Genomic DNA, 27,877 nt, shown 5'->3' on the forward strand with positions numbered 1-27,877 from the left:
TATTCGTGAAACAGTGATGAATCACTTCTGAATCACCTGCGTTTTTTTTTTTCTTATAGTGAAACGGTTTTGTTATGCCGCCAAACAGAAACAAGTCCGCGAGACGTATTTCATTCAACCAGAGTATCAAACCGCAGAACATGGCGGATTGATATAAGCTGATGAATCCGTCTGAAACAGAAAATGAATGAGAACTCTTTGAACTAGTTGAAGTACGGAAGAGGATTAGGGCCACTGGGGGGGGGGGGGGAAGTGGACACGTCTTTTTTTTTCTTCTTTTCTTGAATTCTGAAGATTTTTTTTCCAGTGGCCCTAACGCTCTTCCGTATTGAAGTGATTATTTTAGTGCAATGAAAAATAAATAGGCTGTTCCGTTTTCTTAAATTTATATTTTCTGGTTTTCATTAAACTAAACATGATTACATTTTGGACAGCCGATCAAACAGAAATTAGTGTTATTATTATTTCTACCTTGAGTTTTTATGTGTAGATTACTTTGAAAGTCCAATTAAAGCACTTCTTAAGTATTAACTTTTGCTCCCACTACAAAAAAAAGCTATTTATGAAAAAAAAACAACACACCCATATGTAAGTTGTGAGTTTATTGATGTGTATCCCCCTTGTAACCATAAATCTGTTTCCACTGGTGTCAATCAAAATGTTTTAAATCACTAATATGCATAATATATTAGTTCCCAGTCCCCTCCACAATCAAGCAGGCTATTACAAGATTGAAGCCGTTTGGGTGCATAGTGAGACAGTCACATACAGAGATACTGTCACAGGAAGAGAAAGAAAAATAGAAAACAAGAAAAAAACTCAAATATATATATATATTTTTTTTCATATAAGAACAATGCACACCACATGGAATCCTCTGGAAAAAAGCCATGATTGCAACATCAACTATACAGGCATACAAAGACAATACTAAGATAAAGAGAGAGAGAAAAGAGGATCCTAGGATTCAGTTTACTTGTTTGTGTCGATCTCTAAGCTGTAAAATTACACAAGTTTGCTTTTTTAAAATCTTTCTTCCAGAAACCAGTTCTCCAAGCTTCAACTTTCTGTGTGTCTCTGTCTGCCTGCACAGCCCTCCAGCTCCAAACTGTTTTCAGGTGGCTTTGATGTATGGCCGGCCCAAGCATGTCCAGTGCCAAAATCCTAAAATCAACACTGCAAAATTTGTTACACATCCCAATAAAAAAAGCAAAATTTTATTACCAGCCAAAATTCATACTTTTTTTTTTCCCACAAAAAGGTAGACTGAGTCATTTCCTAGATTTCTTGTTCCATACTACGCATATTGTTTTATTTGTGCCTCTGGACTAGCACTGCTATAAGTTTCCATACTATTCTTTACTTTATGACCAGCAAAGCTAGCTAGAATATGAATGCACATCATTCCTAAATTTGTATTCAGAGTAGCCTCACTTATACTGTGTTTTTACTTCAACACTTAAGAACCCCCTTTAAAAACAAAGCATTGTCTGTTTGTGGTATGTCTTTGCACACCTCAGTCTATGTGACACTACACTGAAATTAAAACCTAAAGGGCGTCTGTGAAATACATAGCATGGAAATGGCTTCCATAATACATTCAACTATGTAACACATATCAGTAAGTCTTTTTATTTACTGAACTTCCCTAATGATAAAATATTTGTGTGGGCAGAAGGTAATACATCATCACATTCACTTAGTAAGGGGTTTGGAGCAGGGTTTGTGAGATGTATTTGAGCTGGGGGCCTGTGCACACCTTTCCTGAAGCTTTCTTATTGTGTGCCTGCAAACATTCACGACGACAAAGCTAAGAACCCTAAGCCAACTCATAACATCTCCCCTGGGGGAAAAAAGGTGGAATAAAAACATCTATTCTTATATATATTTCAGTTGTATATGTATACAGCATTTTGTTATCATAACAAAGAACAGAAAGTAAATAATTCATGATTTCACTTTTTTCTCAGTTGTTGTTTCACTAAACGTTTTAATTGGTACAAAGAACCTTCATATACAAGCAATCTATCGAGAGGAAAAAGAACAAAACGTCAATTAGTTTTGAGAATACCATCAGAAACTGCATGAATGACACTTTGCATGATGGGGAAACAAAAGCATAGTGTCTAGTAAGCGGGTTTATTGATGGCTGCTCAAAAATAATAAAATTTAATATGATTCGCCTTTCAAAAAAAAAAAAAGAAAAAAAAAAAGAAATGTCTGGAAAAAAAAAAGTTATACATCTTGATCTGAGATAGCTGTATGATAATTACAGATAAATCTGCAGAATCACATTTTCCATTATGCAAACTGGCAAATACATCACCTTTTAAAAAGAAACATGATCAAAAAGAGCACTATAGTACAATAGTAGCAGTAGTAGAAGTAGTAGCATTACTTAAGGATTGTTTTGAACAAACCAGTAAATGGAGTTTGGATGTATGCAAATGATTTTAACAATAGCATCATGTTGGTCAGTAGTATGCTCCCCTCGGTTGCCATCCTCTTATCAGACTCTACAGCACCCCATGTAGGCTCTGGTTAGATTTGCATCTGCTCTAGGTATTTGTAGGTGGGGTTTTCATAGCCGTGGTTCTGCATCTTGTTCAGGTGTCGTTCCTCTGGTGTCAGCATGGGGTCAACCTGCAAGATAGAGAGATAGATAGACAGATGCACTTTTTAAAAAATAAGACCACTACAAAGGCCTACATATGACAACTCTTCATGCTGTGGCATACATAAATGCTGCAGGGGGACAATAATCTAATTTGCATTTCCATATCCAGCTCTATTCTGATAATTTAATAGCTAGCTGATACTTGGAATAAGAAGAGCCACAGTTCATTAGAGAGCTCTGCTGTGTGGTTATGCGCCCTCCAAATAACAGGTGGCTTACCTCCACAATGCCATGACTGATTGTGCCATATTGCCTTTTCCTCAAAAGCACCAGGCTGGTCACAATCACAGTTGCTATGGCCACTGCGATCACCAGCAAGCCAATCAGTGCACTGCTACCGAAGCTGAAGTCTTCTCCCAGAGGGCGGTAGGACTCCTAACAGGAAGAATGAGTCAGGGAAAGACAGGGAGAGCAGTCAGGAGACAACAAATGCAAACACAGCAGACCACTGAAGCAATGAAAAGAAACAGCGAAGTTGTTTTTCTGCAATAATGAAGACACTGCATGTACGTACTAGCTACCTCATCCTACCTCGTTCTATTTAGCCATTCTGAACACAAGATTCCCCTGGACCTTTTTATGTTTAGGGTACAGAGGAATCTTGTAGTAGCTGCTACTTCTGTGATATGCATATAATGAGTGGAAACATGAATATGAACGTATCATTTGAAAGTAGATCTGCTATGCTGTGCAGTTTGCCTCCAAAGCTGCACAGATTCCCAAGGCACTACTGCCTTTGCTTACTCTCTGTCCCTTTAAAGAGAACTGTTGGCAGTGATCGTTTTTTGGGGAAGTTTTGTAGGTGGTTCACTGCTAAATCAATAAAATCAGATCAATTGCAACTGTGACATGAGGTGTAATTTGTTATCACGATCAATAGTCATAATGTAATTCATGTAAGAATTTCCCTTTAAAACCCGAGACAGTGAATTATTAACAAGAGTGAACTGAAATGAGATTTCAGCCATCCTTCAAAGTTGCTTTAAAATTAGAAAATAAATTAAGTGGAAAAGAGCAGACTCTTTAAGCTACGTTACGAAACCATAGAGACAAATCAGTTTTTTTGTTCTTTGGGACACGATTGACTCGTGAATAGTGTGTGCACATGCATGCCAGGTATCTTTGTGGAGGATTGTGTAGTATCTTGGCTAGTTCGATATATGCACACAATCGCAGTCACCTCCGCTCATCTTCACAATCTAACCTGACACATATGACACAAACTAATCATATGTGGACAGCCACTGGGGTAAGGGGGGGGAGGGGATTTCACCGCTCGGTCTCACACATAAGCTGAGCACGCCCAGTTTGTGTGGATTCACATCCATCATATGAACTGAGATTTTCAATGTGTACATTCAAATACAGTCACATAACAAGCATGCACCCATGCAGAAATAACCAAAACAAGTTAGCCTCAACAAAATATGGTGATAAAAGTGAGGGGTTCAGGGGTCTGTTTCAGTGCAGTTGTTGTTTTTAAAAAAAATAAATTCTGTTCTTTTTATTTACACAACCATCAGCTGCAGAACTGGTGTCTTTGCACACTCCCACACTCCCTCCTTCTTTCATCTTCTCCCACTACTGATAACTACAGTTCCCCAGAGAGCCCTTTGGAGGGTGCTGCTGTACTCACCAGCTCATCATCATGCATAACGCTGACTCTCTCTGCACTGTAAACCACTTCTTTAACATCCAGTGACTCATCAATCACCTGTCAACACAGACAGGGGAGCCCAGGTTACACTCACCACAACGTGTGTGTGAGATCGTGCATGTACGACAGAGAGAAATAGGAAGAGAGAGGCGGGGGAGAGTGAGAGGGTGTGAATGTGCAACGCAGTACACTGTTAAGGATTATCTGTGTTTGGGTGATGATACATTTGGAGCTGTCTTGTTCAAACTGGAAGGAGAGAGGGAAGGGGGTTGCAAGCATCAACAACAGACTTTCTTCTAGGAACACAGTTAACAAGTCTTTCTAAGCAGACTGTCAGCCTCTCATTACTGAGAGCCCCGGTCTGAAGAATAAGCACGATGAGTGGAGTGGGTGTGTTCAGGAGGCAGAAACTAAATCTGCTGTTTGTAGAGACAGAGCACTCCAGAGTCTGTTTGTCACAGAACATAACCACGACGAACATTTTAGCTGTCACCACCATTTTTACATTTTTTTCCAGTTTGCTTCGCTTTCAAAAAAACAAACAAAAAAACAACCCACTAGCATTTCCAAAAAAATACATGCATGCACTCAAAAAACTTGCACAACTCACATTAACACAGACACGTAAAAGTACACGCAGCTTTACAGTTGATGTTGGATTAGCATGCGAAACAGCAAACATAACACTCGCGCACACAGCTGCCAAGCATAATTTGAAATCCATGAAGAAGACTGCTGCGCTTGGCAAAGGAAAGTAACATGCAATGACTGCTGAACAAAGTGTGGAGTTGATCTGAATGAGGGTCGGTTGGCAGAAGCCAAACGCCGACACGCAAATAGCTCAGTGTTAGTTAGCTGTAACTATGACAACATAGTTACTGGAATAATCTGTCTCGTTAAATGCTGAACTTAAGAGCTATGTGAAAGCACAGTGTACTCATTAATCTGTCTCATCAGCACAACTGTATCAAATTGGGGTTGCTGGAATGATATCTAACTGTTCGTGTCCTGTGTTTTGCTTTAACAATGCTTCTCTCAAGTCAGAAAGAAAAACATGTTTTGAGGCACGAACACAATCACAAACTGACAATAGAGCTCTTACCACATTCTCGCTGACCTTTGGTTTGCTGTTGATGATTCTCTCCTCAGCACCAATTAAACCATCTAAGCCAGACATGGCAGACCCTGGAGGAGGTAAAGGAGCACAGTCAATAACAGTAAGTTAGCACAAGCAAACAACCAAACTGGGATGGCGGTATCGGTGGTGGATAGCTGCACATAGATATCCAGCTACTGTCCTTGCACCCGTTGCATCAGTCTCCTTAGTTCACTGGTAACAACAAAGACCTTTCTTCCCTTCAGCACAGAGCGAGCACTGTGAGCATGACACTGACCTTCTACAAAGGCCCCCTCGAAGTGGTGCTTTGCATTTATCTGCAATTTCTCTGTAAACATGCAGTGAGTCACTGAACGAGACCCCACTAAACGACTGTGAATATCCTGGTATTTTGTATCCCTCACATAACCGTATCACTGTAGTTCAACTCATACAAATTTTCAAAAATATATGCCACACTTACAGTTTCATACCAGGGACAAACACATCAGAAAAGGTAACGAGAGTAACATTCAGTATCAGCTTATTGCCTTCGGCGGGTGCTCCAATCTAGTCAGTACCAAACAATTAAGAATAATAAAACTGTCTTCTGATTCAGTGTGGGACAAGTATGCACGTTTGCAAGCCTCGTTGAGCAGTGGTGCCAATCACTCTGGCAGGGCAGGTTATCAGATTGTACTGCAGGCTGCGCATAATCTTATATCCAGCTATAACAGTCACAGCAGCATGGGAACAATGGGACCACTCATGTATATAGATTCGATAAGTCCTGAAGCAGTTTTCCTATTTTGCTAAAAAAAAAAAAAGAATTTAAGTCATTTATCAACAGATTAAACAGAGTATTTCAGGCTGTGGGTCAGCAGAGGAAACACTGAGCCTCAAACAGGGACACTAAATCTACCAACTTCTATCAGGAAGTAGGAAACTGGAGGAGGAAAATGAGTTTGTGGGAGGTGAAATAATTACGGTATTTTGACAAATGCACTGAGAACAGGATGACAACGAACACACAACAGTGTCTCTGACGCGGGGCTCATTGTGACCTAGCTCTACCTGATTTCAAAGCCACTGAATGTGTTATTTACCATGAAGTGATAATCCTAGTATGACAAAAAGCACAAAACATAGCTGGGGGCCAACGGAAAAAAAAAGTAGAAAACAACCAGACGGCTTCTGATAAAACAGAAACAGTAAGAATACCGAAAGGAAGAGGAGAAGGAGCAGAGTGAAACAAAATAGTAGATGGGAATGGCTTGGGGAGATGAGTGGGAGCAGAAAAACAAGATGCAACAGAGGCACCAACCTTTCTTGAAGGCACGTGGGGAGTCTGATAGATCGCCTTGGCATTTGAAATGAGCAACAGAAAAAAAGAAGGTCAGAAAAGGGAAAGGAGAGAAGAGAAAAGAACTCAGGTAAGAAGAGAAAAGGCAGGATTATCAAGCTGTGTTAATTGATTAGGAAGAGTTCAGCAGGGAAGAATCCAAAAATAAATGATAAAGATAACTAAACTCCAGAAAGGGAGCCATTTTAGAATTGGCTAGCTCTGTCTCTGGGCTGTTGGTTTGGATACTAAATGTTGCTTGGGGCTTTACTAGTAATTTGCCTTCCTTCTCGCTGGAAGCGTTCCATCCATCATTTTTTCTCTCCTTGAGGATTCAATCTTTTGATTGGCGCAGATGTAAAAAAGAATAGAACCATAACTGCTTGTTTCTTTCCCTCTTGCTTTTGGCTCAAGCTTAGTAGCAGACCCTGAGGCTTTGTGACTTTAAAAAAAAAAAAATCTTAGCAGTTCTGTGTTGAAGGCTAAGCCAGTGGGAAATATGCAGGCGCAGATAAGTCTCAACCGTGGACTACAGTGCACATTTGCTTGGCTCAAAACACAATGTAAACCTATTCTCTTTCACTGTGCAACATGCTTCGTCACCACTGCCCTTCAGAAAGACTTATGCGTAAGGCCTATTGTTCTCCTCACAGCCACAGCGTTGTTCACGATCTTGCTCGTGACTGTGTCTGCTCACCCTCTGGATCTGGACGGGACCCCAAGGATGTGACCTGGATGGGCCGGTAGGGTTTGCCCTCAGACAAAGGAACTTCCACGCTCTCCTCTGATGAGACGGTGACATCTGGCTGTGATTCTGAGATGGATGACAGGAACTGGTCCATGTCAGCTTTCTGCTCTTGGAGTAGCTCATCTGCAGAAAAGGGCAAATGACAGAGTATAAACCTGGGGCATGCCGACACCTGTAAACTGGGGACATGGCAGCAGCAGCGGTTTCTAAAATAAGCTTCATTGATTACTGTTAGCATATTTTTCCCCAGCAGTCAGAACTGCTGCAAGAAACGTCTGTTCCCATTTCTGCTAACTACCAATTATTATTTTTCTGAGAGCTATTTTCCGTGTAAATCTGCACAACTCCCAACAGAACACTGCACGGCGAAAGCTGTGACCCAGTTCTGTCACTGCACCCACTCCACTTTAACGTGTGCTGCATCACTATATTATGGTTCCTTTAACGGAGCAAAGGAAACAAAAGAAAAAATATTTTAATGAGTGGACACTGTCTGCTTTAAATTGCACCACTACGTCCCAACAGGTCTAATTGGAAAAATGAGGGGTTGTGAGCAGAGGCGCCTTAAAAACACAGTAATAGCTGTATGTACAGCTGCATAGCTGTATTCAATTTTCCACAACTCAGCCTTTTCTCTGTTTTTAATAATTGGAGTGCTAAAACCTTCCATCTGGTTTCTTTTAGTGTTTGTATTTCCTTCTGCACAAAGAAACTAATGGCAAAGGATACAAATGAGTCCCAAATGAGCCAGAGAAAATGTGACGTACTGACTTCTTTCTGGCACATTTCCATTGCTGTTTTTAATCTGATTTCATCAAGTTGCCCAGGGATCTTTCATTGAACAGGACTCACCAATTTCATCCTGAATCTCTTCGGCCACATATGGCACTTTGTAGAGCAGTGACAGACTCTGGTTCATCCTCTCCTCGATCACTCGCAGGTGAGTCATCACCTGAATTAAAAAAAATAAACAGGGTATCACGTGACAAAAGAAATTAGCACATGATTCTATTTAGTTTAATTAAAACCAATCCACCAATTGGAGACAAGCGCTTTGATAATTCAAATTCAGCATCAGTTCCCAAAGACCCCCAAAAGAGTTTCCCCATTTAAGACACATAATTGAATTCAATTTATAATTTTATAGGAAACCTAAAAATCCTTAATAATGATCAAGAAGGATTATGTTTCTGGATCATGAAACATTAGTTTAAATGGCCAATTTTATGGTATTTAACACATTTCAATTACTGTAACATTAAACCAGTGAATATACACCAGTGAAAAAAACAAACAAAACAAACAAACAAAAAAAACCCAAACATGATTATCCCAGAAAATCCCTCTTTGTTGCCACTGGTTACCTTTTGTCACCTAATAATATCTCAGATCACAGCATTGACTTTTCATGTTTGGAAATTTGCACAGAGAAGCTGTTCACAGTGACACGAGGTCACTGTGTGTGAAACGATTAAAATTAATCTTCAGATATTGGTGTCAGCAGGAAAAGGAGGTCGAATCTAACTGAAATCTGAAGGAAAATAATGACAAAAAAGAAAAGGGAAAAGTTGGAAACTGACTTAAAATTTTCCCCAAATGTAATGAATCACTATACAGTACAAACTTGAGGGCAGACAGCTCTCTGTTCTCCAACTAGCATATTTATGTACTAAACTAAAGAGAGCTTTTCATGACCACACATTTAAACAGAGCCGCCTCAGAGAAGAATTGCGCTTTCAGGAAGTGTGCATATTCCCTGAGATGAATCCAGACTCGCTCACAGCCAGCTGACTTCCAAACATAAAACAAGTTGCTGCGTGTAATATTCAAATTAGTCTTGAAGCTCCGAGCCGCTCTGACAGGATCTGCAGCCTGTCGGCCCCAATGATCGCCACCATATCACAGTGTTGCAAAAATAAAAGCAACTCGTTTGATGGAAAAGATTTTTAAAAAAATGTGGCATGTCCAAAAACATTTCCAGTCACTACCACTATTTCTATAAACAACATGTTTGAAGAGGAGAAATATTTCAGTATTCTTGCTGCCAAAATGGTTGGCAGGAAATAAAAAGCCCCTACAGACAAAGCTGACCAGCTTTTGGCAGGTAACCGGTGTTTATTTCCAACTATGATGATTGACTGCTTTAATCTCCCAGCACATGGCTGCAGTGCACCAGCGCCAGCAACAGATGGCAATGATGCACCTTTCCCTATTAAAGGTGCTCTGCAGCCCGCTGGCACCTTCCTGTCTGTGTCTAAGAAGCATTTCTGATTAAGGAAACTACATTGTCCCCATGTTGGAAAAAGCAATTTTGATGCATCAAGCAACCTTACTAAAGTCAGACAGGTGAGGGTAAAACTGAAAATAAGTCTAGGAAGACAGAGGCTCTAGGCTTGGCAAAAAAAATAAATAAATACATAAATTGTCAGGGCACAACAGCATAGATAGTTTTTTCTTCACCATTTCCCAGATCCAACTATTTATCTTAAAAGAAAGTCTCTTCCGTTCCTCTGTTCTCTGTGTTTTTCATCCATCTGCTGCATGATCAGTCATGGTGGAGGATAAATGGTGTCGAAGGGCACTGACACACACACACAAACACACACAGAGACGAGTACATCTAATAGAGGAGCTTCTAGCCAAATCCCCGTGCAGCCGCTCAGAGTCCAGCATTACACAAGACCTGCGCAATGTTAATCTTCGGCTGAGGCTTAAGTGAATGAAGCACTCGCCCTCCCTCCATCAGGCAAGCCTACTCACTCCTCCTGGGCTTCAGCTAAGAGCAACAGACACTCTTTCTACCTCCTACACACTTACAAACAGGGCAGAAATGAGCAGGAGACATCATTATCCCTGCCTTGTCTGAGCAGGAATAGGAGTATATGATCTTAGATTGGCTCGGCATGAGGTTTCAGATTTATTGAGACGGTGTCCAATACATTACATCTTCATTGTCAAAACCAGCTGCAGGGACCAATTAAGAAAATTGAACTGTACAAATGCAAAATATTACGCATTGATAAATGATTAGCTGTTTTAATCTAATTAATTCTAACAAAAAAAGATAAACATTTCCTGAATCACACGTTCATAATGTGGGGATTTTATGTCATTACCTCTGGGCCCTGACAATTCTTAACCTAAATCAAATGAGGTATTAGTGATAATTATCAGGAACAAACCCACTGACCTGTGACTTCATCTGAGCAGCCTTCTCAGGATCAACAGCCAGAACATGCTGGTAGTGGCGGATGGTGTGCTGGCGGTCCTTGTTTTCAGCACGGACGTACCTTCTCAGGGCTTGCAGGATGCGGTGGGGCTGCGGAAAAATGGGGCAGGGTGATCAGTTGGGTCAAATAGTACAATATGGCCTTGGAAACATTTCTGTATAACACTGGCTGTTGCATGATTGAATATTCCTGTTTCGTGAGAGTATAATTGACATGCATTGTAATGCATTTCCCTTTTAATTTTTAATTATCAACCAAAAAGTGATATTCATTGTTTTCATTCAGCCAAATGTTTCATTCATAGGATTCAAATTTAATCAGATTTAAGTTTATTTAAGAAACCAATCCTCAAAATGACAAGCCCTTTTGTTGTTATGTGCCTCTCATTAAAAAGTCTGTGAAGGTTCTCAGTCATCCAGGTCATCGTAGTCTAAGGAGCTAGTCCAAACGCTTTTCTTTCCAAGCTCCTTAGACTCATTAAAAATGACCCGTTTAGCTTTATGTTAGACATAAAATAAGTGAAAATTGTTTTTCTCTTGCTCGTCATATATCCGAGGAGAAGAACAATGAGAATGCTGGCTTGAAATGCAAAATGATTAACTTCACATAAAACATAACATAAAATCTTCTGCAGCACTTACAGAAATAGCATCAGACTACAGATGACGCAATTAACAGTTTTGGAGGTGTAACGAAAGCTGTGCTCTTAAATCTGGCAACGTCATTAAACTTGAAATGAGAACAAATGAAGGCATTAAATCAATTCCCTTTTTGCTGATAAACCCAACATTAGTGGTATTGGAAAGGTGACCAGCACCTTCTAACAGAGTGCCAAACTGTGTGCTGGCAAAAAGCATCAAAAGTCTATTAGATAAAAGGAATTAAAAATAACTTGACACAAGGATTATAGCTGTAGGGTGAAATGTGATTGACTTTGTGCTTTGGGGGATTTGGGGATATGTGTTTTTATGGGTGCAGTAATCCATTCTCTTCATGATAGACTGCAAGTTGTCAGAGGCTCTTTTTAGCAGGATATGAGATTAGCTGCAATTGGTGGTAAATGTGGCCTGACAGAAATATACGCGTAGATTTATTTTCAAATTGACTACGGAAAGGAAAAAGAAACATCCAGATGGAGAAAGGTAAGGATGACAAAGTTGCTCTGAGAAGCAGGTGTGTGCCATTTACCCTGGGGGGGTCAGCCTGCAGGGCAGCCAGGTAGTTCTCCAAGGCCAGACGGCGTCGGTCATTCAGCATGGCCTCTACCCGGGCGAGGTGAGTCTCCACCAGCTGTTGCTTCTCGCTGGCTGCTTCCTCCTCCAGGGACTCCACCATAGCTTGGAAGTGCTGTAAACCAGTTCAAAATCTTACATATGCACACTAAACTGCATAGCACTCTTTCAGTTTCTACTAACAGAAAAACACAAGTCTCAATTTCATTCATGTCGCCTTCCAGGCTTGTTAAGGGACTTGGGGACTCATTTAGAAGGTTTCCCGTTCAAACAATGTCCTCATTTAGCCTTAGAGTGATAAAGATGGAACAGCCAGGGAAACGGGATCTTTAATGGTACAGGGAGTGAGGGACCCAAGCCATCATCCCTCATTCAAACAAAGGGACAAACCGAGGGGAGGGGCGACTCCCATGGGAAAGGATCAGTGTCTTACCTGGATCAATGTCTGCCGTTCAGCCTTGGGCAGGTTCTTAGCCTGGCGATCAGCTTCTTCCCACTCTTTTCTTACCTGGAGAGAGAAGTGCATAGAGAGGGAAGGAAGTGAAATGGAGATAAAAGGCAGTCCTACGATGACTCAGAAAACTGCTATTTTGTTGGGAAAACAATACCAGGTAGGTAAGAAACTGATAAAGTACGACTTTGTTTCTTGTTGTTATCTCAAATTCAAATGATTTATGTGACTTCTAACTTATTTTTTTTAAAAACAACATAGATAATACACTTGCTCCTTTTCCTCCTACAAATATCTATTTGACTGCCAATGATGCAACAAAAAAGCTACCAGCTTTACTGAAATAAATCTCTTCAAAGCATCTGCGATCATGTACAATGTGGTCACACAGTGCAGCTGAGTGGAAAGATCCTTACATATTGCCTCTCAGGAATCAGCGTCCTGATTCTTGCTGGTAAACTCACCCTCTCCATGCGGTTACGGTGTCTGATCTCCAGCTGCTCCTTGGCTCTCTGGAAACGACTGTGCTCCTTGTCGTCGGCGGGGGTTTCAAAGTAGATGTCGACATCATCGGTGGGCTGAGGAGTCGGGGGCATGGCTGCAAAGTCAGACACAGATGGCGAGAGGTCAGGGCAGCAAACTGACAACCGGACAGACTGACACACATAGAGAGACGGGCTAGCAGACCAGCTGATCCTGGCAGAAACAGGTAGGCAGCAAGACAGACACACAGGCAGACAACTGGGCACAGAGAGAAAGAGCTGAAAGGCGAAAGGAGATTGACGCCGGACCTAAATCCTCACAGATGCACTCCTCTCATTGGCGTTCTTCCACCCTCAGTAAGTCTGATAAATTTAAGAGAATCTGACAGTCTTTCCATTTCAGTTCTTTTCATCTTCCAATCGGCTTCCTGCTGACAGGTCGCATCTCTGACACTAATAGAAATATCTCCGTATTTGACAACTGGGTCACAGGGGGTGAAGCCAGAGGGCTCTGTTCTATACAGTCACGCACCGCTCCCTCCTCATATCCCTGCAACTTGCAAAAACAGTCCTGCTTCAGGCTGGCAAATAGAAAGACACCTCAAGCACTTTGGCCCCGTCATCTTAAAAAAGAGGAATGGGTTAAAAATAAGGACCTTTATTTTCTAATTCCTAAATTTAGCAGCTTCAGTCCTTAAAAATGAAGAAAAAATTCAGTTGGTTACAACTGTGAACTATGTCTAACCTGATGGGAAGTAAATCACTGCAGGTGCAAAAAAAGGGGCTACTGACTGACATATGCTGGTGGTTTCTAACAAAAATAGTTGCAGTGCTCTGTGATCAGAAGAGACAGGTTGCTGATAGACAGACAGAAACAAACTCATGCCGGGAGCAAACATTGACCGTCAAAGAAGAAGAAAGAGGAACACTACTGAGGGGAAAGTATGAGTGTTTTTTTTTTTATTGAAATTTAGTTTAAATTTTAAATGCGTTTTACAGTTTTCTCTTTTACTGCTACAGAGAACTCCGATTTGACAGTCAGGCAGAAGACTGGAAGAAAATAACATTTCCAGTATTTAATCTTTTATTCAAATAATTTTATATTCAAATGAAACCTAATGAAAATGTGATTTCTTTCTACTAGATAATACTAATATGGAAAATGTCTGCAGTTCAAAATTAGTAGAGCGTTTCACTAAAGTAATGAACCTGCTATATCTTGTCTTTACAAATAAACTATTTCATAAAAAAAGTAAATGAAAAATGTCATTATGTGTAGTGATGCAAGGATGAAATCTGACGGATTAAGAAGTAGCAAATAAATGGTAATTTGAAGAATTGGTTTACATCATCATTTAAATATCAAACAAAATCTGACTCACATTTAAACAGATTTCAACTAATTTAACTGATGATAAAAAAAATACCTTCTTTGCACCAAGAAGATTCTGTCACTTTTGATATGATTTTTTAAACTGAAATAATTAATAAAAATAATTGTTTGGAAAAATAAAGCAAAAGAGAACAGCTTAGAGTATATTCAGGAGGACGTGGCTGTGAAGTAACGTGGAAAGAACGACTGCAGAACAGGTGTTCTGTTTACTACATCTATAATTTCCTTGAAGGCTTTCAGTGGGAAGTCTGCAGCAAAGACACAAACAGATAAAGAGAGCGGAGGGTTTGTTAAAGCGGCCTCTGTCACGTGAGACTTACTCAGACGTTTGCACACGGCCATGCAGTACTCCTCTGAGTCGAAATTGTTGCGGTTGCCGGCACAGCCACCGTAAATGAAGCGCACACACTTCCTCTGGCTCATGTCGAAGTGCCAGCGGGGCATGGAGGCACGACAGGGGCCGGTCTCAGCCTCCAGGGTGCACACCGCTGCCAGAGTACAGCTTGTTAGATCAACCAGCCATTTTGGGCAGCAGTCTCAATTACAAACACTCAGAAAACTACAGAAACTAGATAATAACATGTTCATAACCTCCTTTCTGTTCAGCCTGAGCTGGACTTATCTAAGAATGAGAAAGGGTGATATGTCCCTTCAGTCTGATACAAGAAGAACAGTTCATCACAGTATCTGGTGTGAGCTCAGCTTATCTAATTACAGACCGGTGGGGATTTAGGTATAACTGGATCTAGCTGAAAGGTTGAAAAGGTTTGATTATATTTAAGATGTAGGTAGTGGCAAGTGCATATAAAGGGAGAGTTAGAGGGAGGGGGTTGAGTGGATGATATGAAAGCATCTAACAGCACATTACAAACCTTTCACTTCTTGTAGAATCTTGTCCTCATCCTGGTTGTCAGACATTTTGCTTTCTTTCTTCTCATCCTCATCCTCCTTGTCAGCCTCCTCGTCCTCATAGACATAGTGGTACTCCTCCTCGTCCTCCACCTCCTCATCTTCATCCTCATCTACCAATTCCTCCTTCTGTGTGGGCTGCTCGTCAGCTGGTGTCTCGCTGATGAGGGAAAGAGTCGGTTAAGTGAAGAGGTGTAAGCCATTGAAAGGAGTGATTTATCAAGAGAGACAGAGCAGCTGCCATGGATCAATGTCACAAAACTTTAATTCATCCAGATGGCCAGTTACATCCGCCCTTCCCAACGCAGCGCTTATTTTGCTTGCAATATTTCATGAACACATCCAGATGCAGTCTGCCCTCCACCTTCGCAATTGCTCACCTGTCCTCGACAGCCTCCTCTTCATCCAGGTCCATCTCATCAATCTCCTCATCCTCTACCTCTTCATCTTCGTCATCCTCCTGGGAGGGGAGGGAAGGTTGGGTGGACTCTGTGCGAGAGGCGGGGCAGCACACGTATTCTGTGCCTTGGAACTTATCAATGCCACAGGGCAGCAGCATGCCATAGCTGTGCAGCACCATGGAGCTCTTGCCGCAGGCCTGGGGGGTGAAAGAAAAGGGCACGTGGCACGGGGTCGGTCACTCTCCAATTTACCAGCTTTAACTTTGACAAAGTGATATTTGTTGAACTTTTATTAATCGAGACAATTTTAAAAGACCTCAGCATCAACGAAAGCCTGGCCTGATAAAGGAGTATGTGAGTTATGGAAGAAGCAATCATCTTAAGAGCCTCAGGACACAACCACCAGGACTTCCAGTGTAGAATGCCAAGGACAAGACTTCCTGTTTCTTTCACTGATCTTTGATAACAAGGTTATTTGCTATTCCGAGTGACTGTTTACAAAGGTGCAACCAAGCCCATTCAATCAAGATTAGTCAATATTGGTGAATCTCAACAATAAGTAAGAGACTAGGCAACAATGGCATTCATAGGAGAGCTCCAATGTAAACATCACTGCTGACTAAGAAGAACAAAAAGGCTGCTCTCACATTTGCTAAATATGTCTGAAGAATCTGAATATACAAGTGTAGCAAATATGCAAAAGAGAAAGCAATTCAGAAAAGGGGAAATACTTTTTCCCAGCACTGTAAGAACATTTATATGTAAGCTGAATTTCATTGTTTATTCTAACTTCAAGAATAGTGCTGCGCAGAGGAGGTTTCTCCACCAGCAGGATAGAGCTCATTCTTCAGCCACATACTGACTGGAATGATAAAAAGTCATGTAGTCCTTCAACTGCCAAGCTATTTTTCAACAATGCTGATGCAAGCACTGAGTGCAAGCTCGCTCTAATTGATGGCGGCTGAGAAACTCCACTGAATTTGCCGCCCTGCTTAAGAACATCCCAGTGGCAGGTGGTGAGGGAGAGATTGTTTTTGAAGCATTTTTCTTACTCACTTATTCCCTCTGCCAAGATTTATCCGTGCTTAGGTGTAACATATTTGTTATCGACTACAGGTTGTTTTGGATGCCCCACAAACTAAGGCTGAAGATGATACTCAGTCTGTGGCCTATTTTTTTTTGGACTGTAGGACTGAGGGAGCATGAGGCAGGGAGTGACATGATTGGCTCTGTGAGCCGTGGTCATACTGGCCCCAAAGGGGTGGCTCTGGAGCCGCCCTGTGGGATTAGCTGCATTACAGCCACAACACTAATCTGATTAACAGCTGAAATGTGAGGACTCCCCATCCGTCTATGATCAGAGGACCTCAGAGACTCTCAGAGACAGGTGGAAAGACATTAGAGTGGAAATACGGGCAAGTAATATAAGAACGATCCGTATGACAGGAAGAAGAGACTTGTTTAATCTGCGAGTTAAAGCTAACAACGTCTTCCCACAGGATACACAGCCTCCCACCATTTCCTGTGAGGTAATTCCTTCCTTACCTCTTTGGCCACACTGTGCCATTGCTGGTGGCTGACGCACATGTCCATACGCTCCTTGTGAAAGAACTTGCACTTTTCAGGAACCAGAAGGACGTCACTCACAAACTCGCCCACTGTAACAGCAAAACAGAAAATGGACCAATATGCCTGTTATTCACACCACCAATCTGTCCAAAAAAAGCCTAATCACTGCCTAACAGCACTGCCAGGGTTTATAAAAATATCTCATAGTCGGACTAAAAAGGAATAGATGAAGAGCAAAAAAGGGGGCCAAGATTCAATAATTCATAGCTGCCTGGTCCTAGATACTTCATTCCAGCGGTATAACAGAGAGGGCATTTGGCACTTTAACACTTGTAGCTGCCTCAGAACCTGAGAGGGATTCATCTCCCTTCTATAGCTGCATCTGTTACCCATCTGCAATCAAAATGGCAGTGGAGAAAATCAGGTTTCACACTGTGACTCTTTTAAGGTAGTCCAGGCTCTTCCTGCAAGAAAATGACATCATTTGCTTGATGAATTCAATTCAGCGATGTTTTATTCATAGAGCGAGCTGACAGAAAGAGGATCTGGAAGAAATAAATGGCTTGAAAGGTTTCTTGTGAGTTCCTATGAATAGATTTAAGATGAAAAAAGAAAAACATGCACGTCTGAGAAAATGGTGCAGGGGTCATAAGAAAGATTAAAAAGGACAGTGACTGCTCACATGCTGGCAGTGTGACAAGTTGCTCAGGTAGAGCCATGGCCACCAGAAACAGATGGAAAGCCAGGCAGCCAGGCAGGGAAAGAAAAAGAGGGCCCAATGAATAGAAGGTTTAGAGCGCGGGCTGAAAGCACACAAATCAGGGTCTAGAGGTTTCACGATGAGGGCTGGGAGCTGTCCTATAACTGCTCATTTAGTGGTTCGCCCTAAACTCGGCCTCAGGCAGGGCTGCTGGAGCACAGGCGAGGCGAGGCAGGCGGGTAGAGGGCGAAAAAGCAGTGTTTTGGAAAATGAGAGGGTAGGATAGGAAGAGAAGAGAGCCTGAAATAGTAGAGGACTCAGCAGCTGCTTCTCACCACCCCCCCTTCAGACCCCCGTCTGCTTTATACCCACCAATGGTTAAGGTTAGCCACATTAAGCAGATCTATCCAGGTTCTCTACTTAGACACATCAATTGCATCTAAGTAATTGTGCAATTGCTGGTTGGCACAAAATTATTCAACAGAATACTGAATGCATCTGATTTAACATTTTATCTGTCTTCTGGCTTTCAATGAAGATATGATTCATGGCTTTGTTTGACACTTCTGTCACTGAACATTTTATACCCTTTATTCTCATTACTTGTTCTTGCACTACTTCTATTTCACCACATTTTATAGCTCAATTTCTGTCCCATATATCTGCAATTCTATATATTGTTAACGGGTAAAAATTAGCTCTGTCATGACTCCACAGGGCATTACAGTAGAATAATAGAACAGCCAAGCCCAATAATATAACAAAATTATTATAAAATAAACACTTGAAGTGGCCATTCTGCATGATTACTCCCTTCATTTTTATGGATTTGCTGCTGATATTTCTGTCCTCCACTTTTAAGCAAGTAGAGCTCTAACAATGACATTTGCTCACTTTGTAGGAGAACAACTTTTATTTTATTTCATTGCTGCTAATGATTTAAATTGCCTTCCGCTTTACTAACTCTGGCCTCCTTTCCAGAGAAACTGAGAAGCTCAAGGACGAATATGACTCCCTGTAACCCTCAGCTCCATATATTCTCCACCGGATGCTAAGCGATTCATTTACTTATGCTTTCATTTCGTCCACTCACTCTCAGAGGCTTCTCTGGTTGTGAGGTGGAGTGGGTTTCAAGCAGATGCCGTATGCAGTCACACTGCAGTGGGTGATGGATGATGGTGTTCGGTGAGCAGCTGTGCCTTGCTCACTGCAAGAAACCCAGCACCGTGTGTTTTCTGTGCATTATCAGTTTGTGTAGTTGCAAGTGTGAGCATAAGAGCATACTCTTCTATTTCGGTGACCTCCTCTCCACATGCTCTATTCATCCACTTTTCCTTTAACCTGCCATCTATCAGATGCCCTTGCTAACACTGTCAAATTCCTGGTCTGGCTGCACCGAATGCATATAAGGCATGTACTGAAGATCCTCTCACTGCTGCAAGGTGCTAAATCATAGCGCATAGCTTTTGTGTTTCAAGGACTCTCAAGGTGAAACCTGCTGTCATTAATTTCAGTGATAATTTCTACACCCTAAATTCAAATATAAATATGGATGGAAAAAATGAGTGTTTCCTGGACAAAAATAGTTTGAAATACATAATTTTAAAATAAATTAGAGGAATATTATTAATACATGCATGCACCTGTTGCTTTGTCTGATTTTAAGCCATATAGCTCGTTTAATGTGAAGTTATTTTTGATTTCTTGGCTAACCTGTCATTTACATTTGGATTGTGCTTTTTTGGGGAGGGAACCAGACATTTCTAAAATCAGGAAGTAGCTGGAGTTCGATGACACATAATGGAAAGAATACTTCATTTAACTACTGGTTTTAGACCCTAGAAAATGTTTTGTGATGGCCTGAAGACTTATTTCTGACTCTGCAAAACATTTTTCAAGCCATAATGGAATACTAACAGATAGCGCACCAAGCTTTTTTTGTACACATTTTCAGTGTATTCACAATAGCACAACTCAGCATCTGTTACGACAACTGAACTTGTCACTGTGTATCCTGCCCTTTGTTCCACCAATAGACTTAGTCAACAGGAAAAGCAAAGAATGTGCCATGTGCATAAATGTTATGCAATTATGTACATTTCCCACCCACCTAAACATCGCTTTAAAACGCCTCCTGAAAAGTCTACAAAGTATCTTAAAAAGGCTTTAATATGCCTCAAATAAATGATGCCATATTGGAGACAGCTACCAGGGGCAGCAGAATTTAAGCCCCTAGTTCTATAAAACCAAAATGCAAATGTAAAGTTGTCTCAATAAATCAGTGTTTGCAAATACAAAGAGTGCACCTATATTTTTCTCCAATAACATGCAGTCTGCAGTCAATTTAATCACTATGTAACAGACACGCCAACAAACACCAGAGTCACACATGTGCAATAACCGTTTTTACCATTCTAGACATAATAATAAAAAAGTCTCTAAAATAATCCTGACTCGTCTGACAAAGACATCATGCTGCAGGGATTAAAGCGCCATGGAACAAAAATCGCATTCATTTGCAGAGCCATTGTTTGAGGACAGGAAACATGGAGGGATTGTGGCTCTGAGCCTTTGCATGGAGAGAGATGGACTACAGCACAACCCATCTCTCTCCTTTTACACTGAGCTTCTTCCTTAGCACTTGCATTATTCATATAAACCTATTAATTTGACATGGGTGCAGGTCTAGCCCTTTTAATCAAATCCTTCCAGCTAAAGCCCAGCTCCCTTTGGAGCATTTCATTTCTTTTTGAATCTAGTATAATTAAAGTACACTGACAAACAAAAGGCGGAACCTCTGATGTCCATTTCTCTGAAACATTATGCAGACATTGCAAACAATGAATAATTTAAAAGCACTTGTTACTGCATTTGATATGATAGAGAGGCCTGACAAGTAATGGACTGCAGAGAGGAGCTACGGTGAAGTGGCAGAAGCATGGCATGTCATGAAGCGTATGATCAGAGCCCTCCAACTAATCCCCCTAAAATGCTCCATTACATAATTAAGCAGTAACCCTCTGAACAGCCTTCTTCTCACCAACACCTTATGTTTATCTCTCCTTCTCCATCTGTCCTCTGCTTTCTCAGTTGAGGCTCCTCATTTGGAGCTTAGCAGAGCAGCAGAGAGGGCTCTGTAAATTGATAGGGCATGAGTGTCACCCCTTTAACAATGATGACGAAAAATGTGCAAGAGTGAATCCTTAATTATTCTAGAAGAGGTAATGAAATTGGCCTAATCAAATGGAAGTCGTTTCACTGCTGTTGAACTATGCTTAAAGAGTTCAGGTGCAACAGTCAGCTGTAGTGAAAGTACAGTCCTATTAAGTATTGTAGCCTCTGGATGTCAGATGAGAGGAAGCCATAGTGAAATTTTGGAAAATGATTCCGCCTCTAAATCTCTCATCTGTATTCACGTCTCAGCCACCAAGTAGCCGCTCTGGATGTGTGTTTGCTGTCCCATGGAGTACCCCAAAACCACCTCTCTGCATTTGCCAAAAATGCTCTTGAATGGTAGCCTATTTCACAGTCCAGTGCAAGTGCTAATGGATTTTTCATCCTGGAAAGCGGCACAACTCAATCAGCAAGAGGCCTTTGGACAGAGGAAGAATGTCGGAAAGTGTTAGCAGCATGAAGGAAGATGTTTTTTCTTCCTGACATGGCTGGACAAATACAGGGAGGAGTTTCAAGACTCCATTTCTATCTTATTGCAATCCTCAGCGGTAGCAGGAGTGTACTGTGTTTTTGTAAGTCAGGGGCCACAGAGGCATGTGGTCTGCATAGTCTGGGGCTATATCTGACATTTAATAAACCAGAATATAGCCATGTTGCCACTGCTGATTACAGAGATTCTGCAGGAGACAGAGGAGAGAGAGCATTGTCTATGACAGTGCAGGCGAATGGCGAAATGGGGAGTAATAAAGTAGGCCTCCTCACAGACCCCTCTCTTGCTGACCCTGTGTGTCTGTGTGAGTTTATGGCCACTGTCTGAGGAAGGGGGGATAAGATTGCAGTTTATTGCTCAACAAGCCTCCCCAGCAATAAAAGGCTCATGGCCCTAAGCCATCCATTCTGAAACACATTAGCTCCCATCCAGCCTGGATCTGCTCAATCTGCAGCTCAAGGCCAGAATTAGTCAACTGAATCAGACTCCAATATAGCTCTATGTCACCTCTGCCTGTGGCTAAGATGTATCATACTCTAATCTTTCTCCACCCTGATGGATAATACAGACAAAGGGGGAAAATGAAGAACATCTAGATTTGAAGGGTTATTTACCACCTAAGTGATTTCTCCCGACCCTTGAACCACTCATAAGTGCACAAGCTTACCTAAGCATTTGTAAGGCACTACAACATGGGCGTGCCCTTTGCACACTTTCTTCTCTTTCTTGCACCAGTTCTCAATGCGAATGGGCTGGTTGGCTTCCACCACATTTGTAATCTGGAGTTCTGGATACATCTGCAGGAAGAAGAAGACCCAAATTAATATTAAGCACTGAGAGAACGTACATTTGTGTACGTGTGTGTCCGTGTGTAGATGTGTGTGAAAGAGAGAGAGAAGGTGAGATAAGTGGAGCTTCAGTAGGATCCTTTAATCCACACTTTATACTCTCTAGATGCCATCTGTTCATCCGTGAAAGAGCATATGATTTACACTTTCCCCAAATGCCAACAAAATGTCATTGGTAAATGCAACTGAAGCTTTTGAGATAGGCTGCTTGAAAATGTACAGCCCTGCTTTTTTTTTCTTCCCTTGGATGGCTGCATAATAAACCATGACACCATTTCCAGAAGCCTCCTGGGTTAGCAGGTATAGTAGGAGTACTGAGTAAATAAGAGTGAGGATATCCATGTTGTGTAAAACTTCGTTTTAGAGGCAGCTTGAGAAAATGACAGTCACAAGATCTGGGAATTTAAAAGCCACCCACCATAGTGTAAATAACACCTTATAGCCTCTCTAGTGACAAATCACAGAAAAATGAAAATTGGCTTTTCCCCTCACCACAGTAGCTAATTTCCCTCAGTACACATCAATTTAGTCTTCAATGCCACCCACCTAACCTAAAATGTCCTCAACAAATAATTTATACTTAATAATCTAAAGTTGTGCAAAAGTTTGTTATTTCAATGTGAACCTACTGTGAAGCAAACCCAGCTGTTTTGAACAGACACCATTTTCATTTGCCACGAGCAGGTTATCTTAGTTTAGCAAGAAGGCTGAAAAAAGAAAATAGCCTGGCTCTGTCCAAAAATCTGCCTGAAAGCAGCTCTAAAGTTCACTTATTAAACCGGATATCTTGTTTTTTTTTCCAATTCACTGCTTTTTTATTTTTGTACAGACATGAGATCGGTTTGATCCTCTCATCTAACTCCCCACCAGACAGAAAACAGGCGTGTATCCAAAAATGTCAAAGTATTCTTCTCAGTTAACTCTCAGTAAATGACATTTAATATATTTCCTGACAGCAGCACCAATAAGCTGCTAAATGGAACAAGAAAAATGAATAAAAGCACACAGTAGACTGCAGGTTTAGCCATCACACATGTGCCACCCGAAAACTCTTAAAATCAACCAGACATGATGAAATTATTATTTTATTATTTAGGTATAAAAAGTATAAAGAAAATGTGACAAAATATATGTTCAAAAATACATGAATTTAAGAAAATTTCCTTGTTTCTATGGCACAAATGGGGGATAAATGGCAACGTAATGTCATGCTCAGTTATCACAAAAGTCATCATCACAGTTGTTTTGGTCAGTGTTGAGACCAGGATTGTTTAACACAACTACTCAAAGACTTTACTTAACAGGCAAAGCTTAATTTGTTAAAACTTCTCTGAACTTTAATTATAATTCAAATTAAACAACTAAATAACTGCTAGAAATAAATAAAGAAACCAAATATGCCACGGTCTGGCACATTCATTGAGAGGTAAATGGAAAGGAAAGCAAAACAATTACTGCAAAACAGAACGCAGCAAAATAATTGCTTTATCTCGATTATCTAGCTTTAATAATCATTCAAAGCCGAAAGTGGTTCTGAAATTAAATTTGATTAATTGCAGTCATATAAAAACAACTATCCAAAAAAATAATAAAATAAAAATCCTTGCAATTGTTACTTCAAACACGTTTCTTGCACTTTCACACAGTTGCATCCCTAGCCATCTAATTTAATGAACTGACAACTCATGAAGCTACTGAGCGTTCTAAGTAGTAAATGAGTTTCATCAAGTCTGTGAGACTGACAGGATAAAGACGTGTCTGTGTCACAATGTCTTACCTCCTGGCAGTACTGCAGTATACCTTCTTTGGTTCTTACACAGCTCTTAGTCCCAGATGGGTCTGGTTCCCAGCGGCCGGTTTGAATGTTGATGTGCATGTTGAGCTTTCCACAGAACATCGCCACCTGTGGCTCGGCCACGGCAAACCCTGTGCCTGCGTTTGCTGCCAGTGCCTGCAGAAGGACAAGAGCAAAGAGAGAAATAAGGGTTAAAACACTCAGTCATCATAAAGCCCATAAAAGCTGGGGAATAAGCTGGTTGACAGACTTGAGAAGCTGTCTGCCCCACTCCCATCTCTCATAAACACCATTCTGCATTATGGAGTCTGATCGGATAAACCAGATTCGGATTATGTGCTGTAATACAGAACTTATAAGACATGAAGTATTGCATGTCTTGGCTGCTGCCAACTCTCTGCTGCAGTGCTGAGAGAGCAGAGGGATTCAGACAGGAGACAAATTAATTGCACCTGGGGAATATTTGGCAGGGTGGATGGTTAAACAAGTGGAGGTTTGATTGGATTTGTGCACAACATTTTTAGCTCTGATGTGCACTGAGTAACTAAGAGGCTTCACACAGAGAGCAGGAGATCAGACGGGGAAAAAAACTGCAGTTCGTCACGCCTCACAAACCAGGACATTCCTAGTTGAAGGCAGAGCTTTGATTGTCTAGACCTCCCGGGACCAAAGTCTTTCTACAAAGTAGAGATCATTTATTCTTCAGAGTAAACAATCCACACACTCTGCATCATCAGGTCAGCTGTGCAGACATATTAGAACAAGATAAGCAGGTTTTTCAAGATATTCTGGAAATATATCCATAATATTTCTTTCTTCTAACGCCATTCCCCATCTTTGTTTACTTGCACACCCTTTGATCTTAACTGTTAGCTTCTGCTATCTTTGTATACTCTTCTCTGTTATGATTTCCTAAACAATATACTGTAGTTCCTCTTTAAGCAAGCAGGAAGCACAAACACCCAGATGCATGTCCTTCATTTGATAACTAAACAGCTCTTATGATATCAAATGGACACATTCAAAGCTACTGTGCAGTCATCTGTTGCACAATTGGCTTTCATGTGGCTCGGTGTGTGTTTAGCATGGGTCGTGTCATCGGCTCCTCATTGAAACAATAAGTCACATCCTGCTAATGTTCACGTGATGCTAGTGGTGCTACTGCACAGGTATCTCATATTAATCAGTGAAGCGATGTAGGTCTGCATGCCAAACTGTCCCAAAGCAGACACTAGGGAGTCTCCAGACAGGGAGTGGAACAGAACTGATGCCCACTTGATTGTCATAATATCATCAGACTGAGTAAACACGCTTCAGCCCCAGAGGGAGATCAAGGCAATGAGTGGCGACACATTTCTGACCATTTGCTGGGTTCTCAACACAGAGAAGATGTGGGCAGAGGTGTCGCCGCTGTAGCACTGAGCCAAGGACAAAACAGCTGAAGAGCAACGCTTGAGTAACAGCGTGTTAGACAAAGCTCTCTGTTTAATTCTGTGCAGGCTCCCAGGCTGACAATGGATGCAGAACAGAGTAGAGTGAGGACAAAACAAGTGCTGTGTAATCAGCAGTTGGCTGTGCTGCGTGATGAGCTGCAGAGTTAACCAGAGCTCAGTCTGCTTGCACACAGACAAACACACATCAACTGAATAAAGCTCCAGCCCAACACATACCTACATAAGTATACACGTGCACATTTAGCAACAAGCACATCCTCAAAACATGTCCGTCCACACAGACTACCTGATTATGCCTTTACCCTGCTCCAATACTCCCTCTCTGAACTAAAATAGGCAATCAAACAAGGAATAAAACGGCAGCAAATCTCAAACGGTTAAAAACTGAACACTAAGATTTAGGTTATTATTACAGTTATTGAACTGTAGCTAGATAGAGGCTTACAAAAACAAATACAGTACTGTATACTATATACATTTTCTTTTCTTTGAATTTACTTCCACTTTGTGTACTTATACACACATATAATAATGTTTTACCTGCTGGCCTAACAAATTCCTCTATTTGAAAAATTTTGTAGACTTTGCATGGTGAACTATGTATATTTTTACGCTGTTAAATCCAACAAACTGTTAATTGTTGAAAAGACAGCAACTAGCGAGGATTGACCTGAACAAAAAATTTAAGCCTGTTTGCTCTCCACCTGCTTTCTCAGGTATTCTCAGAGTGCCTCAGGAGCAGAGAGGTGTAGAGGGGATAGTGACAGCCTGACTACAACTACAAGGTTGCCGTTGAAAAACAAGTGTTGGGTGTGTCTCGACACCCCTTTGACTCCCGCTTTATATTTAATTCTTCAAAGACAACAATAGCACTGTAGGAAGAGTGGAGGCAGTTAATACCACTGTGGTAAATCTGCAGTCACATGCCAGTTTAGGAGCCAGACCTGCACAAAGAGCAGTGCAATGGAGGGCGTCTGAGAGCGCGAGAAGTGACACACAGAAAACTAGCTCCTTTGTGGTTCCTGTCTTTTCCGTGTCACCTTTAGAAAACACACGGCGAAATGCACACTGCTACAGGAGACGTAGATTCCTTTGTTCTTGGTTCAACATGTTGCACATTTTGGTCCAACTTTGAAACAGACAATTTTTGTTTGGTTGCGACTCAGCCTTGGACAGTCGCTCATCTGAATGTCATTTCCAGAGCAGTCAAGCACACAACTGGAGTGTCATTGTTCCAGTTCTTTATGTCATTCAAGAACGATGTGCTCTGTCAACCCACGAGGGCCAGCGAAATGGAGGTTATATGCAATAATATTTAATTACGTTCTTCAATCTCGATGTGATTCAACATGAAATAGAAGATCAGGCCACTATTTCATTTTTTAATTTTTACAGTACAGCAGCCCTTTGACTGTCAATTATTTTTGCTGATATTTATGATCAGGGTGTAAAAAAATCCTCATGTAATGTTATTGCTAATTCAGCTCGCTAGACCTGAAGGCTTTATACAAACAGAAAAAACAGATTAGATTGCCTGGAGACATGAAATAATAGATTAATAAGTGGGATTAAAAAAAGATGAGCCTTCAGCATATTTTGAAGAGCAAACGGGAGCGTTGGATTGCACTGAAAATCATGCTGTCTTTTGAGATTTTGTTGGCATACAGAAATATGCTTCGATACAAAATATTTTCTTTGTCATGCGTTACCACCATTGTGTGTGTGTGTGTGTGTGTGTGTGTGTGTGTGTGTGTGTGTGTGTATCTCTATGCTGCTAAAATACAAAAACAATCTGAATGTAATTTTAACTGCTGAGGCACACACCTCACGGACAAATAAGCCACCGCGCCTAAAAAGTCATCGAGCCCTCTCATCTCTCATTACTGACTCACCGTGAGATGTTATATCGTGTAAGTGTGAACACCTGCTCCTGTGCGTAAGCTCAGCAAGAGGGGAGACAAAAGACGGCGAGAGGGAGTGGAAGCTGGAAAAAGGGAGAGGCGGTAAGACAGAGGAAAGCTCAGGCAAATTGGGTAAACAGCAGCAGGAAACATGCGCCGATTGGCTTATATCCCAGCTTCAAATATTATTCTCAAGTCAACGCAGACTGTAATGCAATAAAGAAGGTGGCGTGAACGCAGGAGAGACAGGTGCTTGTCAAAAGCTGTGTGGGTTGAGGATCATTCAGCTCGTTTTCATTCTTTACTCCAAACACACACCAGTGTGTGT

The 27,877-nt window shown here is 41.3% G+C and overlaps 1 protein-coding gene across 4 annotated transcripts in view; it reads right to left on the bottom strand.

Moving 5' to 3' along the window:
• Positions 1-587: 587 nt before the first annotated feature.
• Positions 588-27,877, bottom strand: part of aplp2 (amyloid beta (A4) precursor-like protein 2) — a 52,510-nt gene continuing 25,220 nt past the window's right edge. The window contains exons 2-17 of one of the 4 annotated variants that reach the window (XM_080889406.1): positions 24,177-24,350; positions 22,219-22,348; positions 17,164-17,276; positions 15,598-15,815; positions 15,181-15,377; positions 14,629-14,796; positions 12,898-13,031; positions 12,416-12,490; positions 11,939-12,097; positions 10,711-10,839; positions 8,373-8,472; positions 7,470-7,643; positions 5,452-5,519; positions 4,314-4,391; positions 2,897-3,052; positions 588-2,643 (exon numbers count right to left, since the gene is read on the bottom strand). In XM_080889406.1, the coding sequence (XP_080745532.1) occupies positions 2,542-2,643; positions 2,897-3,052; positions 4,314-4,391; positions 5,452-5,519; positions 7,470-7,643; positions 8,373-8,472; positions 10,711-10,839; positions 11,939-12,097; positions 12,416-12,490; positions 12,898-13,031; positions 14,629-14,796; positions 15,181-15,377; positions 15,598-15,815; positions 17,164-17,276; positions 22,219-22,348; positions 24,177-24,350 (2,175 nt within the window). In that variant the 3' untranslated portion in view covers positions 588-2,541. Of the gene's footprint in view, positions 2,644-2,896; positions 3,053-4,313; positions 4,392-5,436; positions 5,520-7,469; positions 7,644-8,372; positions 8,473-10,710; positions 10,840-11,938; positions 12,098-12,415; positions 12,491-12,897; positions 13,032-14,628; positions 14,797-15,180; positions 15,378-15,597; positions 15,816-17,163; positions 17,277-22,218; positions 22,349-24,176; positions 24,351-27,877 lie in introns of all 4 variants that reach the window. The other 3 variants (XM_080889405.1, XM_080889408.1, XM_080889407.1) reach the window with 3 other exon arrangements.

This window comes from Rhamphochromis sp. 'chilingali' (assembly GCF_963969265.1).
Source record: "Rhamphochromis sp. 'chilingali' genome assembly, chromosome: 8".
In the NCBI taxonomy this organism is placed as follows: Eukaryota; Metazoa; Chordata; class Actinopteri; order Cichliformes; family Cichlidae; genus Rhamphochromis; species Rhamphochromis sp. 'chilingali'.